Consider the following 19,745-nt stretch of genomic DNA (forward strand, 5'->3'; position numbering starts at 1 on the left):
CAACAAAACACAATCTATAAATAATTCCTATCTCTTACTTTTTACTCTTGAATCTCTGTCTAACCTTTAGACTTGAATAAAAAGTTATCCAATTACATCAGGACCTTAAATATTATGATGACATTACTACAAACTTTATGATTTCAAGACGTATAAAACGGAACAAGTTTACCCTTTGTCATCTTCTCTATATATTTTTCAACTAATATATTTAATTAGTTTTTTAAATTTTTCACAGGAGCTCATAATAAATGCACCAAGTTCCTGCTGTGCTGCCTGAAATGCTGCTTCTGGTGTTTGGAGAAATTCGTCAAGTTCATCAACAGAAACGCCTACATCATGGTGCGTGCTTTATTACTTTATACCTCGTTTATGCTAATGTTTATAAAGTATTTGAGTGTAATGAGTGTTTTGTCCTGTAGACGGCGATCTACGGGAATAACTTCTGCACCTCCGCCAAAAACGCCTTCTTCCTCCTCATGAGGAACATGATCAGGTGAGGTGGATTTAATACAGTTTACTTTATTTTGATTTTATTTGCAGAATATCATTTTATATTTCTTTAAATCCCCCAGGGTGGCTGTCCTGGACAAAGTGACAGACTTCCTCTTGTTTTTGGGGAAACTGCTCATTGTTGGGCTCGTGGGTGAGTCTTAATATCAATTATTCATTCTCGAAATCTTCGTCTGACGTTATTTTAGACTAGAGAAGGTTAATTAGAATGTTTAATTTATTATGGGGCGTATTGGGTGTCATGACAGTTGCTCCATTTTAGACTGGATAAAAAAGAAGAATAACTTAAAGGGGACCTATCATGCAAAATGCACTTTTTGATGTCTTTTATACATAAACATGTGTTCCCGGTGTGTCGGGGAACTCACGCAGCGTCAGAAAATAAAACCCTCTCTCTTTCCCTCCGTACCCAAATCTCTAAAAACGGGGGAACAACGGAGCTGATCCAGATTTGCGTCCGATATGACGTAATATCTGAAATGTGGACCCACGGCCCTATCAGAAACGTTGCTATCAGAAACAATGCCCGACTGTTTTGGACGTGATATGGTCGGTGTTTACATTAGCATCGCTAACACTCAGAGCTAACCTGTACTGGAGAGCATGTGTGTGAAGAAGCAGGAAGTAAAAAGGAACTCACCTTGTGGTATAACCGGCAAGAGAGAAAGCCTTTGAGCTCCATACTGTTTCAGAGATAATCCTTGATAATCCATGATATGACGTTTCATCACGGCAGCATTTAGTTTAGACAGTAGCTGCCGGGTCCCGCATGAGCTCAGACCCCTCTTTTTTATTTATCAATTTATTTATTTTTAAAGCTTTATGCCCAAAATCAGCCCTTTAGAAACAGGAAGTGAAACAGAGGGATATGAGGCATGGCTAGAATGGGTGATCTGTTTGGTATTTTGAGCAAAACACTTCATAGACATGTTTTTTATATATTTTTATATATCTGAGACCTATGCTATTGCCTAAACATAGCATGATAGGTGACCTAAAAATTACATTTAAAAAAAACTATTCTAAGAAACTATAATAACATTCAAAATATAGCAATATTTACATCAAATATGGTTGAAATATGTTTACCCAAAGAAATACAATATTTGTTGTGTACATGCATGTATCTTAATATACTTAACAGCCAATCAGTGTGCAGCAGAGAGCTTTGTGAAGTTTGATTGATTGTGTTTTTTATTCTCAGGGATCTTCGCCTTCTTCTTCTTCTCGGGGAGAGTGAAGGCCTTCGAGGACACCGCTCCACATCTGCACTACTACTGGGTTCCCATCCTGGTGAGTGTCTCCTCTCTACCTCTGAAGTGCTGAGTTAGGGTTTTTCTAAAAGCTATCAAAAACACAACATTGTTAATAACCAGAAATGACAAAAGTACACACATCCTTTACTCAAGTAGAAGTACAGATACTTGTGTTTAAAGATACTCTGGTGAAAGTAGAAGTACTGACTAAACTTCTTTACTGAAGTAAAAGTAAAGAGGCTTTGAAATGTACTTCAGTAAAAAGTACCCATAACTAGCAGCTGTTTTAAAGAGTACCTGACCTCCCTTTATATTAATAGAACAATAATGTCATTGTTAGCTAATGAATGTTTCCATGCTGAACAACGGCAACATGACAACGTTTCCATTGGTCCCTCTTCTTTAGAGAAGACCAGGAAATGATGGATACACGGATCGTGTTCAAATCAATAGGCACGCAATGACTCGAAATAATAATGATCACGCCACCAAACACACATTCAGACTAAAGGAACCAGCCTGTTTGGAAAATGAGAGAAGTTCAAAGTACAGGTATTTGTGTTCAACATGTGAGAAGTAGAAAGTACAGGGATTTGAGTTCAACATGTAAGAAGTAGAAAGTACAGGTATTTGTCTTCAAAATGTAAGAAGTAGAAAGTACAGGTATTTGTGTTCAACATGTGAGAAGTAGAAAGTACAGGGATTTGAGTTCAACATGTAAGAAGTAGAAAGTACAAGTATTTGTCTTCAAAATGTAAGAAGTAGAAAGTACAGGTATTTGTCTTCAAAATGTAAGAAGTAGAAAGTACAGGTATTTGTCTTCAAAATGTAAGAAGTAGAAAGTACAGGTATTTGTGTTCAACATGTAAGAAATAAAAGTAGAAAGTCGTCAGAAAAATAAGTAAAGTACTGATACCAGAAACATTTACTTAAGTACAGTAATGAAGTATTTGTACGCCTTTTTTTTGGTCCTGATCTCTGATGTTTCTTTATACATTTCTTCTTCTCCTCTCCAGACTGTGGTGGTCGGATCCTACCTCATCGCCCACGGATTCTTCAGTGTTTACGCCATGTGTGTGGACACTCTGTTCCTCTGCTTCTGTAAGTCCTCGCTCATTATCACCTCCTTTGTATTATTACTTCTTAAAGGTCCCATGTCATGGCCATTTCTACTGATCATAATTCCATTGTTGAGGTCGACTAGAATAGATTTACATTGTTCAATTTTCCAAACTCACATTGGTTTCTCATACAGCATCTCTGTATAGTATATGTATTCAATCTCTGTCCTAAACGGCTTGTTGGAGCTCCCCCCTGCCTGTGAGCCCACTGTGCTCTGATTGTTCAGCTCGCCCACTCGGTTCTGATGAGTCCAACACACAATCACTGTTACAGCGGAACATCAGTGTTTATGTGTTACCATGGCGTTTGTTAGCAACCAGAAAATGACACCAGTAATGACAAACAGATGAGGATGCTGCGTGGGGTCTGGGTGCCGTGTTGGCGGGACGTTGCGGGGCTCGCTGCTGGAGTGGACAGTGTGAGATGGGTTACTGGTGTCGTTTCCTGGTTGCTGCGTGGGGTCTGCGAGACACCGCGAAACTCACCTGAACTCAGCCCGAGCAAACACTCACAGTTTGTGTGTGCTCAGGCTGAGTTGCGGCTGAGAAAAGGTGTGTGTGTGTGTGTGTGTGTGTGTTTTACTCGCTACAGAGTGTACTTTGAGGGTTTGTGACTCTGCAGACCGTTTACATGCAGAAAAGGCTACATAACAAAGCATGACATGGGACGTTTAAATGCAGATGTGTTACATTGAAGAAAGACTTTTAACAGACAATAAACACTAAGGTAAATCAACGATCAGCTGAACCCAGACTTTCCTCACTTCTTCAACATTGCTTTTGGTGGCTGTCACTAATTCTAAACTGCATGAATATACAGTGGTGCAGGGATGTTGTCCTTTTGTAGCCTACGCGAAGTGAGCAAGGCAAGGACTGCTTTGAGGAAAAAGCCATTGGGATTATAGCAGATAATTGACAAACACACGTTTATGATTCTTACACGTCTTGTTCAGCAGGATAATCTCCACATATTAACAACAGTTTACCACCACGTTAGACTATAAAGGAACTACAGCACGGTCACATGACTTCACGTCACCACCTCTAAGCTAAAGGTGGCTAATGTTGGGCTATAAAGGAACTACAGCACGGTCACATGACTTCACGTCACCACCGCTAAGCTAAAGGTGGCTAATGTTGGGCTATAAAGGAAGTACAGCACGGTCACATGACTTCACGTCACCACCGCTAAGCTAAAGGTGGCTAATGTTGGGCTATAAAGGAACTACAGCACGGTCACATGACTTCACGTCACCACCGCTAAGCTAAAGGTGGCTAATGTTGGGCTATAAAGGAACTACAGCACGGTCACATGACTTCACCACCGCTAAGCTAAAGGCGGCTAATGTTGGGCGTGATGACGTTTAGTCGTCTTATTTAGACACTTGTTAGCAACCGCCATTTTTATGACACATATAAGATTCAGATATTCCCCAGTGGGGTATTCGCTGACGTGTTTTATGTCGTAGAAATAAGAATGTTTACTTCGAGACGAGGGAAGTGGAAGTACTAAAATGCCAACTAATCTCCGGGTTTTAGGACTCATTCCTGCACCACTCTACAGAGAGCCACCCTACCATTTCTAAATAACAGTCTGAGGCTCGCAGGATGTCAATCTGCTGCTTGGTGTTTCTCTATAAATGCCTGTGGGTGCGTTGCTTGCTATTTGACTTTCTTTCTCTTTTTGTCTCCTTTTTCTTTCTCATTTTCCCACAATTCACCACCTTCCTTCCACTCCCCACCTTCCCATAACACCTTTTTTTTAACCCTGATTTCATTACTAATTTCCTATTCCATCCATTAACACGTATAAATACACAAACACACAACAAGGTGAAGACCTGGAGCGCAATGACGGTTCAGCCGAAAGGCCTTATTACATGTCCTCGGTGCTTCGTGAGATTCTGTTGAAGGACAAAGCCGGGGATCCGTCTTCTGCCCGGCAACAAGACGATGAAGACGACGAAAAAGACGTTGTGTTGAAGCAGCCTCAAGAGGAAGATGAAGTTTAGAGAAGAAGAGTTTTGAGAGCGAAGACGCTGAATTACAGGCATAATGGAACCTTTTAGTTACAGTTAAAGACTTCTGAAGATACGGATCTGGAACTTTGTTTTTATCCAATTGGGAAGTTCTCCTTTTTGTTAACCTTTTTTATTAAAGGTTCCCCGCACTGCCACTGGCCAACAGAGGTGGGAGAAGTACTCAGATCTTGTACTTGAGTAAAAGTAGAAGTACTCAGATCTACTTCTTGAGTAAAAGTAGAAGTACTCAGAGCTTGTACTTGAATAAAAGTAGAAGTACTCAGATCTAGTTCTTGAGTAAAAGTAGAAGTACTCAGAGCTTGTACTTGAATAAAAGTAGAAGTACTCAGATCTTGTACTTGAGTAAAAGTAGAAGTACTCTGATCTTGTTCTTGAGTAAAAGTAGAAGTACTCAGAGCTTGTACTTGAATAAAAGTAGAAGTACTCAGATCTTGTACTTGAGTAAAAGTAGAAGTACTCTGATCTTGTTCTTGAGTAAAAGTAGAAGTACTCAGATCTTGTACTTGAGTAAAAGTAGAAGTACTCAGATCTAGTACTTGAGTAAAAGTAGAAGTACTCAGATCCTGTTCTTGAGTAAAAGTAGAAGTACTCAGATCTAGTACTTGACTAAAAGTAGAAGTACTCAGAGCTTGTACTTCAGTAAAAGTAGAAGTACTCAGATCTTGTACTTGAGTAAAAGTAGAAGTACTCAGAGCTTGTACTTCAGTAAAGGTAGAAGTACTCAGATCTTGTACTTGAGTAAAAGTAGAAGTACTCTGATCTTGTGCTTGAGTAAAAGTAGAAGTACCAGAGTGTAGGAATACTCTGTTACAGTAAAAGTCCTGCATTCAATTTGAATGACTTTGTATACTGCAGGGTAGCTCGTGGATTTACTCCATTTTCCTCTGAACGAGTTACTTAGAAGTCTGCCGACTGAAGCTCTGCGATGACTTTTAATCGTTCCTCCTTTGCTCCAAAAACAATAATCTCAGTTTTCTGTTTGTTCAATTGGAGAAAGTTCCCACCCATCCAGCCATTGATGTGTTCAATGCACTTGCTCACTGTTGTAATCAGAGAATAATCTCCTGGTGACATTTTTAAATAAATCTGGGTGGCGTCTGCATAGATATGATAACTTTGGTCGTTCTTTTTCAATGTAGTGGACTAGAAGTACAAAGTAGCAGAAAATAGAAATACTTGTGAAGTACAAGTACCTCAACATGAGTACAGTGCATTACTTGAGTACTTAGTTACTTCCCGCCTCTGCTGGCCAATAGAAACTTGAAACCATTTTGTGCCTGATTTACAGAGTTAGTGTTGGTCTGTTTGTACTTTTATTAAAGATTTAAGGAAAACTGTTAAAGTCTATGCATCAGATCCACATTGTTAGCAGTGTTACTTCTTCTAAACTGCACTATCAACGCACTTTTCATCTGTTTCCACCAAGCCAGGTTTTAATCTCAATAAAAGTGATTCTCTTTAGGCTACCTGCTGTTACTTTGGGAATGTAGTTCTGCATCTATTCTTCAATTCTATTGGTTCATTGAACAGGGACAGTTCACATTATTAAACCTCGCTGGGTTGCAGAGTCAAAATTATTATTTTTTGGATCTGTGGCCCTTCGACAGATGCTGTAAAATGTTCTAGCCTTCAGTAGGTGTGTGCTTGGCTGCGAAGTTGCTTAAATAAAACATTATTTCAGGATAAAAGTTTCAAAATAAGTAATTTAAACTCGTAAAATTGATGCATGTTGTTGTTTATGGTCTGCGGTAATTGCTCCAAGCTCTCCCCGCTGTTAAATGAACTTTGAACTTCATATTTAAAAGTTAAATTAGGCTGTACAATTAATGAAAATGTTATTAAAGGTGTGATATTTGGTAAAAAAAAAATCTGAATTAAATATTATATCGCTGCAAAGATGTCCCGGTGTCTTACAGACTTAATAATGTTTATTTATTTGTATTTATTTATATAAAAATGATCATTCCCTCGTATATTGCAAATCAAATTGCGAATGTATATCATTAAAAAAATTGACATTGGTTATTTTTGGACAAATATTGCAGCTGTAATCTTAATAAATGAAGCCTGACCCTGGATTTTAAAGCACTTCTCTCTCCAATAATCTGACTTTAATCTTGTTCTATTGAATGTTTTCCAGTGGAGGATCTGGAGAGGAACGATGGCAGTGCAGAGAGGCCCTACTTGATGCCGGAGAACCTCCGAAAAATCCTGAACAAGAAGAACAAGACGGAACCGGCTGAATAACGGAAAGATCTGCAGTGATGTTGGACTTTAGGAAAAACCTACTTGGACCAGAACCAGATACCTTCAATCACCAGGAGCCTCCATCGGAAGTGTTATCCACTTTAATTAATCTACAGTTTTAAAGACGCCGCCTTATTTGTTATATATTTTAATATTTGTGCTACATGAAGGTCAGCTTTAAAGTTGTTTAATATGTCGCTTTTTATCTTGCTGTTATCTCATGTTATGTTTGAAGCTTTATTTAACCTTGTTACCAAAGCCGTTACACTACGACTCCTTTTCAACTCTGCACGAAGAATCGATCTGTCGGCGAGTGTGTAACGGAGAAACTTAAGAACAAAAGCTACATTTTTATTGTATAGGATTATACTCTGGTACTCATTTCATTATTGTGGGGTTAACCTGAGAACGTTTTTGAAATAAAAATAGTTTTTTACGTAATTGCACGAGACTGTCTTTACTTTTAACCAACTGTTTTTTCTTATGTATTATAATTATTGTTACGGTATCTTTTAACAGCAGAGAGCTTGCCAACTCCAAACAATTGTGTTATAAGGGTAAGGGTCCACTTGATGACTTAGTTTTATACACCAAATAAAGACCTTGTTGGAAAAAAACAATCGCAAATATCCGATCTGATGTTGATTTATAGGTGTCATGTTGCTGGGGACGCAGGTGACATGTTCTTACCACTTTTTAAAAGTATAATTGGTTAAAAATGTCAGATTTCTTCAATCCTCAATACTTTAAAGAGTTCTCTCCTGCTGATGTTCAGGTGTATATCAGTATGTAGTGTCTCTACTTTAAAGAGTTCTCTCCTGCTGATGTTCAGGTGTATATCAGTATGTAGTGTCTCTACTTTAAAGAGTCCTCTCCTGCTGATGTTCAGGTGTATATCAGTATGTAGTGTCTCTACTTTAAAGAGTCCTCTCCTGCTGATGTTCAGGTGTATATCAGTATGTAGTGTCTCTACTTTAAAGAGTCCTCTCCTGCTGATGTTCAGGTGTATATCAGTATGTAGTGTCTCTACTTTAAAGAGTCCTCTCCTGCTGATGTTCAGGTGTATATCAGTATGTAGTGTCTCTACTTTAAAGAGTCCTCTCCTGCTGATGTTCAGGTGTATATCAGTATGTAGTGTCTCTACTTTAAAGAGTTCTCTCCTGCTGATGTTCAGGTGTATATCAGTATGTAGTGTCTCTACTTTAAAGAGTTCTCTCCTGCTGATGTTCAGGTGTATATCAGTATGTAGTGTCTCTACTTTAAAGAGTCCTCTCCTGCTGATGTTCAGGTGTATATCAGTATGTAGTGTCTCTTTAAAGAGTCCTCTCCTGCTGATGTTCAGGTGTATATCAGTATGTAGTGTCTCTACTTTAAAGAGTCCTCTCCTGCTGATGTTCAGGTGTATATCAGTATGTAGTGTCTCTACTTTAAAGAGTTCTCTCCTGCTGATGTTCAGGTGTATATCAGTATGTAGTGTCTCTACTTTAAAGAGTTCTCTCCTGCTGATGTTCAGGTGTATATCAGTATGTAGTGTCTCTACTTTAAAGAGTCCTCTCCTGCTGATGTTCAGGTGTATATCAGTATGTAGTGTCTCTACTTTAAAGAGTCCTCTCCTGCTGATGTTCAGGTGTATATCAGTATGTAGTGTCTCTTTAAAGAGTCCTCTCCTGCTGATGTTCAGGTGTATATCAGTATGTAGTGTCTCTACTTTAAAGAGTCCTCTCCTGCTGATGTTCAGGTGTATATCAGTATGTAGTGTCTCTACTTTAAAGAGTCCTCTCCTGCTGATGTTCAGGTGTATATCAGTATGTAGTATCTCTACTTTAAAGAGTCCTCTCCTGCTGATGTTCAGGTGTATATCAGTATGTAGTGTCTCTACTTTAAAGAGTCCTCTCCTGCTGATGTTCAGGTGTATATCAGTATGTAGTGTCTCTACTTTAAAGAGTCCTCTCCTGCTGATGTTCAGGTGTATATCAGTATGTAGTGTCTCTACTTTAAAGAGTCCTCTCCTGCTGATGTGCAGGTGTATATCAGTATGTAGTGTCTCTACTTTAAAGAGTCCTCTCCTGCTGATGTGCAGGTGTATATCAGTATGTAGTGTCTCCACTTTAAAGAGTCCTCTCCTGTTGATGTTCAGGTGTATATCAGTATGTAGTGTCTCTACTTTAAAGAGTCCTCTCCTGCTGATGTTCAGGTGTATATCAGTATGTAGTGTCTCTACTGGGACATGTCTCCATGCTTTAATGTTCAAAAAGCTCTTTATTTTTCTCATACTGTCTGTGCTGCAGCACCTCTTTTCACCCTCTGTCTGAAACCAGAGCCCAGTCTGCTCTGATTGGTTAGCTGGCCGGCTCTGTCCTCTGAAATATATATTGGAGTATAAGTAACTTATAAGTACATTCTCAAATAAAGAACCTCTTCCTTGACATAACATACTCAATAACAGCCTTGAACTGCCCCCTGCTGTTCTGTTACTGTCCATCAGGTGGAGTGAGTGTGTGTTGTCTCTGCAGCGTGTGTTCAGTGTGTCCTCGGGTCAGTAAGCACTGTAATAACTTCTATGCCACGTTGTAGTCGTTATGTGTGCAGCTGTTTTGCATAATTTGTAGTTGCTTTGGTTTCTTTGTATGTTTTCAGTTTCTCTGTTGTCTTTCTGAGTCTCCTTCTGTGGTGTCTCTTTGAGTGTCTGAGCACGTGTCAGTAATCTGTAATCCATCCATGCATACCGGTCTGATCAAGATAAGCCACTAGAACATTTTGGACCTCGATAATTAACGCGCCAGCAGAGGTGGGAAGTAGTGGAGTATAAATACTTTGTTACTGTACTTAAGTACATGTTTCTGGTATCAGTACTTTACTCCACAACTTATTTTTCTGACGACTTTTTACTTTCTACTTCTTACAATTTGAACACAAATACCTGTACTTTCTACTTCTTACATGTTGAACTCAAATACCTGTACTTTCTACTTCTTACATGTTGAACACAAATACCTGTACTTTCTACTTCTTACATGTTGAACACAAATACCTGTACTTTCTACTTCTTCCATGTTGAACTCAAATACCTGTACTTTCTACTTCTTACATGTTGAACACAAATACCTGTACTTTCTACTTCTTACATTTTGAACCCAAATACCTGTACTTTCTACTTCTTCCATGTTGAACTCAAATACCTGTACTTTCTACTTCTCACATTTTGAAAACAAATACCTGTACTTTCTACTTCTTACATTTTCCAAACAGGCTGGTTCCTTTAGTTTGAATGTGTGTTTGGTGGCGTGATCATTGAACACGATCCGTGTATCCATAATTTGCCTTAAAGCAACAACATGAAGTTATGCTTCAGTTATTGTTAACTGCGTTGTTGATGACCCTTATGTCATCAAGAAGCAAGACATTTGCTGACTTGCTCAGTCAGTGACATTGAATTGCACTCGATGAGGGTTCAATGTCCTCATTAAAAGGACGATTATGTAGAAAACAACATAAAAGTGACAGAGAGGGACAGAAAATGTGGACTTTGAGACGTCTCTAACCCAACCTTACCTGTTAACAGCAGCCCAGGTCTTTCTCAGCCTGTAAACTGCATTAGACTGAAGGGCCGACAGGATGGCCTTGAGAGAGGAGAAGTTCTTCAACCGACGACAATCCTGCAGAGCAAACAACGAGCATTCAGTGGATTCACCTCATTTCAAATCTAATTGTATGTTACCCATGCTTTGTGTTGGCATATGGTGATAAAGGACCAGAGGTGGGAAGTACTGGAGTACAAATACTTCTTTATTTTACTTTAGTACATTGTTCTGGTATCAGTACTTTACTCCACTACTTATTTTGTTTTACTTCTTACATGTTGAACTCAAATACCTGTACTTTTTAATTCTTACATGTTGAACACAAATACCTGTACTTTCTACTTCTTACATGTTGAACACAAATACCTGTACTTTCTACTTCTTACATGTTGAACTCAAATACCTGTACTTTCTACTTCTCTCATTTTCCAAACAGGCTGGTTCCTTTAGTCTGAATGTGTGTTTGGTGGCGTGATCATTATTATTTAGAGTCATTGCGTGCCTATTGATTTGAACACGATCCGTGTATCCATCATTTCCTGGTCTTCTCTAAAGAAGAGGGACCAATGAAAACGTTGTCATGTTGCCGTTGGTCACCATGGAAACATTCATTAGCTAACAATGACATTATTGTTCTATTAATATAAAGGGAGGTCAGGTACTCTTTAAAACAGCTGCTAGTTATGGGTACTTTTTACTGAAGTACATTTCAAAGCCTCTTTACTTTGACTTGAGTAAAGAAGTTTAGTCAGTACTTCTACTTTCACCAGAGTATCTTTAAACACGTGTATCTGTACTTCTACTTGAGTAAAGGATGTGTTTACTTTTGTCATCTCTGGGTCCTAGTCGACCCTATCTTTGGTGAACACAATTCAGGGTACACAAAGATGTTTTTCATCACATTACTCCACACCTTTCCCAAAGCTTCTGTTCTTTCAGCAAAGACAGTTTTGCACAACTCCCCCGACACAGGAAATAATTTAAATGACATAACTCAGCTCATTAGCATCATCAGTGTCCCCAAGGCGGTTTGACTTCACTTCATTGTGTTTGCAGTCAAACAGTGATTACACACTAGATGCTGTTTTCTTAGCAGTTCTGCGTCAGAGGCCATGAAGGGCTTTCTCTCTCTGCAGTCTCCATGGAGAGCACCTGAGTGGCTGAGTCACTGGGAGGGCTGCAGCTCTTCAGAGTTCCCGGTATGCACTTGAGATGTGGCACTGTGGCCCTGACAACCCTGAAAAATGTCAAACAGCCATTGGGTAATACCTCAGTGTGTTTCCATTTCAAGCATTTGTATGTCACACAAAGCCAAAGATGGTAATGAAGGTAATGAGATCATGTTGTACCACTTTTCTTTTGACTGGAGAGCTTTGTATTTGGTAAACATACTGCATTCATATGATAGATATATAGATAGATAGATGGATAGATAGATGGATAGATAGATATATAGATAGATAGATGGATAGATAGATAGATGGATAGATAGATGGATAGATGGGAAGTGAGTGTTTCAGACTTTATAAAACAATACTTAAAATACTTAAAAATGTGGTAAAAGAGAATGAACAATTAAAAATATAATGAATATTAGATCAAATATAACAATATAAACAAAACAATATAAAAAAAAAAAATATATCTCATTGCCCATCTTTGCTACCCCTTAAAGTGCTCAAAGAAACAAACAAAGCAAGAATCCCGTAAGTACATTAGCTTACAAGTGTTGTGTACATTATATACGATATACGATACGATGATACTTTAACGGTCAGATCAAGTCTGAAATGTGGCTTGCATCACAGCAGCTCCATGTGTAACATCAACAGACAGATATCAAAACACAATACATGAGAAACAAACACAAATCATTTAACATAACAGCACAATCAGTGAGAGAAAAGCTGCTCAAAGAGCCTTCAGCGTGCATTTGATCTGGATTCAGCTCTGTGTTTACTGAGAGGATCGACTGGAGCACAAAGGATGCTTCAGTCTGACTTTATTGAATCTCCCATTAGATGGTAGCAGTTCATATTCTTTGGGTCCCATGATGTTGTTGGACAGCCTTGTCTATATGTATATATAATATAGTATTTCTTCATTCATTTTTGGGCTTGGTGCCGTCAAAACAGATGGGTTTTCAGTATGCTGGGGAAGATGTGTAGACTTTCTGCCGTCGTGATATAAATGAGGAGCTCCTTTAACCATTTTGAAGCCGTGTTTTTATTGAGGGGTACCTCAGTCCCTCTTGCTGTTATAATATGCTGGAGTGTATGTAGGACCAGAACCCTTCACAGTGCATTAGGCCAGTACAGAGTCTTTTAAGTGGATTCGGGCAGCCACTGGCAGCCAACTGAAGGTAAACGGTAGAGCAGGAGAACTTAGGTAGGTTTAAAGGCTTTTGGGGCACTTTCTGGTTGAGTCTTGCCCAAGGACTCTTCGGCATGTTGACTGCGGGGGCTGGAGATCTAACCACAGACCTGTTGATTGGTGGACGATCGCTAAACCTGAGCCAAAGACGCCCACATTTGGGCAAAGAAGTCAAAGAACACTGAGCTAAATAAGCTGCCACATGTTAACGGATTCTGGCCTGGTACTACAAGCAGTGGTGATCCTAGAGTATGTGGGGGCCCTAGGCAAACATTCACTGGGGGCCCCTCAAATTAACCTTCCCCCCCCCACCCGATAAGAAGCAGCATTTTACGGCGCGCTGTACATGGGGCCGCCTTGAGGGGTTTCCCGACATTTTGTTGCAGTAAATTAAAAGGTGTTTCATGTTGTCGTTGCTGCGGACCTTCTTAATCTACCTTCTTTGGGGGCCCCCCTTCTGGTCCGGGGTCCCAAGCAGTTGCCTGCCTTGCCAATTCGCAAGGTGCGCCCCTGACTACAAGTGCTTCATTTCCTTTGCTTAAAGCTGTGAAATTGTTGATATTTAGCTTGTTAAATTGTGTGTAATAGTTAAAACGTGGCTGCGTAAAACCACTTTATTTCATTTGACTTTAGCCATGTCCAAATGAGCTGAAACAATGAACAAAGGGTCGATGATATCACTTCTATCTTTGCCCTGAGCTTTGTCCTGAAGGCGAATCCCTGCCATGTGACTCCCGAGTGCTAAGAGTTTGAAAAGGTATTTGTCTCTGGAGCTGTGTTGATAAAGAATCGTCTGTCTGCATTCCTCAGCGCGCTGTAACCACCGTGCGTCAGCCCATCTCTGAAGTCTTTGAATTCCTAAATCCAGAGACGGAATTCTCAGAGTATTCAGAGTTTGTTTTTATTTTCCAATGGGAGGAGGGACTCATGGCCAACACTTCCATGTCTCATTATTGGAATACAGAATCAGCTGGAGTCTGTGAGCTTTGATTTTTGTATCATTAATGTTCTTCTTTTGGCGCAATCAGTGCAATCATCCAACGTTGAGATTGTCCCTCTGATAGGAGGCAGAATTTGATCGATTGACGTCATGCTGAGTTGGAAGTGTATCGGTCGTGTCGGGTGATCCACTACTGTTGTCCAGACTACAATATATAATACTATACTATTGGATTCAATGTACTTATTATTGTCCCCTAGTGGTGTAACTAAGTGCATTATTCAAGTAGAGTACCATTTTGAGATACTTGTACTTTACTTGAGTAATTCTATGTTATGCTACTGTGTACTTCTACTCCACTACAGTTCAGAGGTACATGGTGTAATTCTACTCCACTACATGTAGTTAATACCTTTAGTTACTTCACAGATGTGGATGAATGATATGAAATATAATCAAGTGTTAAATCAGACTTTAGTTCCACCTGGAGTAAATCCACAAGCTACCCTGCAGTAAACAAAGTCATTCAAACTAGCTGCACCTTTACCAGCTTTGAGAACACTTTCATGATCAATCATTATAAAACATATCATATATATTATTCTGAAATGGACCAATCTGCACAATGACTACTTTTACTGTCGCTACTTTCACTATATTTTGATGAGAATACTTTTCTACTTTCACTTGAGGAACATTTTCAATGCAGGACTTTTACTGTAACAGAGTATTCCTACACTCTGGTACTTTTACTTTTACTCAAGTACAAGATCTGAGTACTTCTACTTTTACTCAAGAACAAGATCTGAATACTTCTACTTTTACTCAAGAACAAGATCTGAGTACTTCTACGTTTACTCAAGTACAAGATCTGAGTACTTCTACTTTTACTCAAGTACAAGATCTGAGTACTTCTACTTTTACTCAAGAACAAGATCTGAGTACTTCTCCCACCTCTGTTGTCCCCAGTCGATAAATCCTTCCGACTTTGGTGTTCCCCTGGTTTTCCTCAAATTCACCACAAGGTTGATATTTTTGGTTTCAAGCTAAATGTAAAAACCATTGGATCGATTCCCATGACATTTGGTACAGAGATGAATGTATCCCTCCAAATGAATACTAACATATTTGGTTATAAATGACACTTCCATCAGTGTGGGGAAAACCCTAACCATGTGGGGATTTAAATGGACTTGAATTACGGACTTAGTTGTGATAACTTTAAAATATATTTGACAAATGTAGTTTTGTTGTATGGGATCATGATTTTTAGGAGACCAGGCTGTGTGACCATCTCTGGAAATGCCCTTCAATTAAACTGTGTGATGTGTGACCCAGATAGAGCGGTGTCAAATTTGTGTTGGCTAATAATTGATGCCAACGCTAACGACAATAAAAGGCCCTCGGGGAAGAACCACACCTAAAGTTGTCAGTGGGAACGGAAACTCAATATGAGTCGGGATTGGAGGTGAAACGGGAACACGAACGTCACTGGTGTCATTTCAGGGTTATTGTGAATGCAAAGGATTATACATCTGATCCGTGTGCTGTATGATGCATGAGTATACAATGCATTACAACATTTGACGTCAGTAAGGCGTACACAATCTATATGGGGGGTTCAGTAATTCACTGGGCAACACATCCATGTCTTTACTAAATAAAAAGCATTGGATGTTTTGTTGTCTGTTGCATTCTGATGGGAAGAGATGGACTAGACATGAGCAGCAATACAACAAAAAGCAAAATGCCACGTTCAGGAAATAAGAGCCATCTTTCATAGAAAAGTTATGCATGTTTTCACTTTCTTGGAAAAGACGGCAGGTAGGACAGATTGTTGCTACCTGCAATAAACACCCACACAAACTCGATTTAGTGCTTCAATTCCATATCGTTTGGGGACTTATTAGGGGGAAATGAGCTCTGTTGCAAAGAAAAATGTGCAAATGAACACAACATATGATATTTGAAGTAAAATGGAACTGTAGTTAAGTGAAGTAAAAAAGCTAACAAACTATAAGGCTACAGAGTGGTGCAGGAATGAGTCCTAAAACCTGGAAATAAGTTAGCATTCTTCTGGTTTGCTTCGATCCTAAATTAAGGTATCTGGTTGACACAAGCTAAAGAGATTTTAATATCAAAATAAAATACGTCAGTAAATACCCAACTGGTGAATTTAAAAATGGTGGTTGCCAACAAGTGTCTAAATGAGACGACTAAACGTCATCACGCCCAACATTAACTGCCTTTAGCTTAGCGGTGGTGACGTGAAGTCATGTGACCGTGCTGTAGTTCCTTTACAGCCCAACATTAGCCCCCTTTAGCTTAACGGTGGTGACGTGAAGCCATGTGACCGTGCTGTAGTTCCTTTATAGCCCAACATTAGCCACCTTTAGCTTAGCGGTGGCGACATGAAGTCATGTGACTGTGCTATAGTTCCTTTACAGCCCAACATTAGCCCCCTTTAGCTTAACGGTGGTGACGTGAAGCCATGTGACCGTGCTGTAGTTCCTTTATAGCCCAACATTAGCCACCTTTAGCTTAGCGGTGGCGACATGAAGTCATGTGACTGTGCTATAGTTCCTTTATAGCCCAACATTAGCCACCTTTAGCTTAGCGGTGGTGACGTGAAGTCATGTGACCGTGCTGTAGTTCCTTTATAGCCCAGCATTAGCCACCTTTAGCTTAGCGGTGGTGACGTGAAGTCATGTGACCGTGCTATAGTTCCTTTATAGCCCAACATTAGCCACCTTTAGCTTAGCGGTGGTGACGTGAAGTCATGTGACCGTGCTGTAGTTCCTCTATAGCCCAACATTAGCCACCTTTAGCTTAGCGGTGGTGACGTGAAGTCATGTGACCGTGCTGTAGTTCCTTTATAGCCCAACATTAGCCACCTTTAGCTTAGCGGTGGTGACGTGAAGTCATGTGACTGTGCCGTAGTTCCTTTATAGCCCAACGTTATCTTTTTACTACTGGAGATTGCATTTATTCTTCAAAAATTATAAAGTGGTGTTCACATGTAGAGATTATCCCCTTGAACAAAACGTGTAAGTATCATAAACTTTATTTTGCCACACATCTTATTTTCTGCAATATTCAAAAATCCGATGGAAAAACCCCATTTGCTTTTGTCGAATGAACCAGGGAGATGCTTACTTCCGGTCGGCCTACACAAATACGTCATCCCTGCAGCGCTCTATTAACTTCAATTTGATGTTCACCATTATTACAAAAAGCCTTTCCTCTTAACATGACCTGATCTAGCTAATGGTCATGTTTTCGTCTATTGCCAGTCCTTTTTCAGAAATCTCTTAAACCACAGTCCTTATTTCAGGCTTTGACTCTTAGCTGATGACTTTACCTCAAACATGCTTTTACGTTAAGGTAAACAAAGCATGTTTTCTAGGAAGATGCCTTCACACATACTCTGGTGAAGTCGTCCGATGATGCAATCTGCATTTTAAAGTCCCACTTCACTGAAAAATGTGTCAGGCTGATGTTTACCCTTCACTGTGCAGACAGATGTGTGTAGCTTTTGACATTGGAGGATTGTTTTTGCATTCATCTACTGAAGACATTTTCAGTTGAAGGACTCGTACCTACATGATTTGGTGACTAACTAGTTTGGAAGCCAGTAGTTGCTCAACATTAAATTAATGAAAGTGTGATGTGGAAACTTCAGTTCATGGGTAATGAGAACGGACTCTTCAGTGGAGTTTGAGACAAGTTGTGTCTAGTAAATTATCGGCAAAACTATCTATCATAATATATCAAAAGAACTCTTCATGCCATTGTTATTCTTGTGTGTGGCTTTTAATTAAACTTTATTGTTGCTGTTGTTCTGAGGCTGAACAAACTTTACCTGCTTAAAATGTTGGGTAACGTTTTGTTTATCTGGAAATCAGAGGTGGGAGAAGTACTCAGATCTTGTACTTGAGTAAAAGTAGAAGTACTCAGATCTTGTACTTGAGTAAAAGTAGTACTCAGATAATAATAATAATAATACATGGGACTTTTATAGCGCTTTTCATGAAACTCAAAGACGCTTTGACAGAGAATTAAGAAAAGACAACAAAAGAAAACAAAGAAATACAAAAAGAGATAAACAAAACAGAAAATAGGGGGGGGGAGGGGGGGGGGGGTCAGTGGTTGAATGCAGTGTTGAACAGGTGGGTTTTGAGTGATGTTAAGAATGCTGTGAGGGAGGAAGAATCTATGATGGATTGGGGTAGTGAGTTCCAGAGGGTGAGTGCAGCAACGGAGAAGGCTCTGTCGCCCCAAGACTTGAGGTTGGTCCGGGTGGGGAGGGACGGGAGGTTGGCAGTGGCAGAGCGGAGGCAGCGAGTGGGAGAGTGTCTGTGGAGGAGGTCGGTCAGGTAGGATGGGGCCAGGTTATGGAGGGCTTTGTACGTCATGAGGAGGATTTTGTACTGAATTCTCTGGGGGATGGGGAGCCAGTGGAGCTTGATGAGGACGGGGGTAATGTGGTCACGGATTCGGGTGTGGGTGAGTAGACGGGCGGCGGACTTCTGGATATATTGAAGCTTGTTGAGGATGTTTGCAGGTGAACCATAGAGGAGGCTGTTACAATAATCCAGACGGGAGGTGATGAAGGCGTGGATGAGGGTTTCGGCAGCAGTGGGTTGTACAAGAGTAAAAGTAGAAGTACTCAGATCTTGTACTTGAGTAAAGTAGAAGTACCAGAGTGTAGGAATACTCTGTTACAGTAAAAGTAGCTTGTGAAAAAAGTAGCTTGTGAATTTACTCCAGGTGGAACTAAAGTCTGATTTAACACTTGATTAGATTTCACATCATTCATCCACATCTGAGAAGTAACTAAAGTAAAAAGCTGTCAGATAAATGTAGTGGAGTAGTAATTAAAGTTAGTAAAAGTAGTAACATCATTTATGATTTTGCCATACTACATCATACTTTTACTTTTGATAGTTTAAGTATTTTTTAGGATTTCTAATGCAGGACTTTTACATTTAACAGAGTAGTTTTACTATTTATTATTGCTACATTTATTTAACCTTTCTGTTGTCCTTGGGTGAAATGTGACCCGCTTCAAAATGTTTTTATGTATAAAGATTTGTTTTATGGTAGTGCCAGAAAAATAACACGTGTACTTGTATACGATGTTTTTTTTTGTTGAAATGTTTTGCATCTGTAGCCTTCTGGGGTCAATTTTGTGAAATTATTCAACATTTTTGCCTTTTGTAACTCAGAGATTATGATTAATTTGGTGTAAATGAGATATATTCACTGTACACTTTAAAAAAGAAGAGTACAATTTTAATCAGAATAAAGTTGGCTTAAATGTCTTAACACGGATTTGGGTAATTATTTATTTAGTTTTAGTCGATAGGAAGACATTACAAGGGTTAAGTAGAAGCCCTGAGTACTTATCCACCTCTGGCTATTTCCAAAGACAAGTACACACACACACACACACACACACACACACACACACACACACACACACACACACACACACACGCACACGCACACACACACACACGCACACACACACACACACACACACACACACACACACACGCACACGCACACGCACACACACACACACACACACACACACACACACCCACACACACACCCCTCCTCTGGCTCCTCCCCCTCTCAGAGTACCTCCCTGTATAAAAGCCGGTGAG

General features: G+C 39.6%; 1 protein-coding gene across 3 annotated transcripts in view; it reads left to right on the forward strand.

Annotated features, from left to right (window-relative positions):
- LOC307014751 (choline transporter-like protein 2) overlaps positions 1–7,620 on the forward strand; it is a 32,147-nt gene extending 24,527 nt beyond the window's left edge. For 2 of the 3 annotated variants that reach the window (XM_079642861.1, XM_079642860.1), the window contains exons 17-22: positions 239–342; positions 423–496; positions 576–646; positions 1,718–1,806; positions 2,786–2,870; positions 4,724–6,828. In XM_079642861.1, coding sequence (XP_079498987.1) covers positions 239–342; positions 423–496; positions 576–646; positions 1,718–1,806; positions 2,786–2,870; positions 4,724–4,902 — 602 coding nt within the window. In that variant the 3' untranslated portion in view covers positions 4,903–6,828. Of the gene's footprint in view, positions 1–238; positions 343–422; positions 497–575; positions 647–1,717; positions 1,807–2,785; positions 2,871–4,723; positions 6,829–7,072 lie in introns of those variants that run through there. The other variant, XM_079642862.1, reaches the window with a different exon arrangement.
- The last annotated feature ends 12,125 nt before the right edge of the window (positions 7,621–19,745 follow it).

Source organism: Notothenia rossii (genome assembly GCF_949606895.1).
Source record: "Notothenia rossii genome assembly, chromosome: 8".
NCBI classification, from domain to species: Eukaryota; Metazoa; Chordata; class Actinopteri; order Perciformes; family Nototheniidae; genus Notothenia; species Notothenia rossii.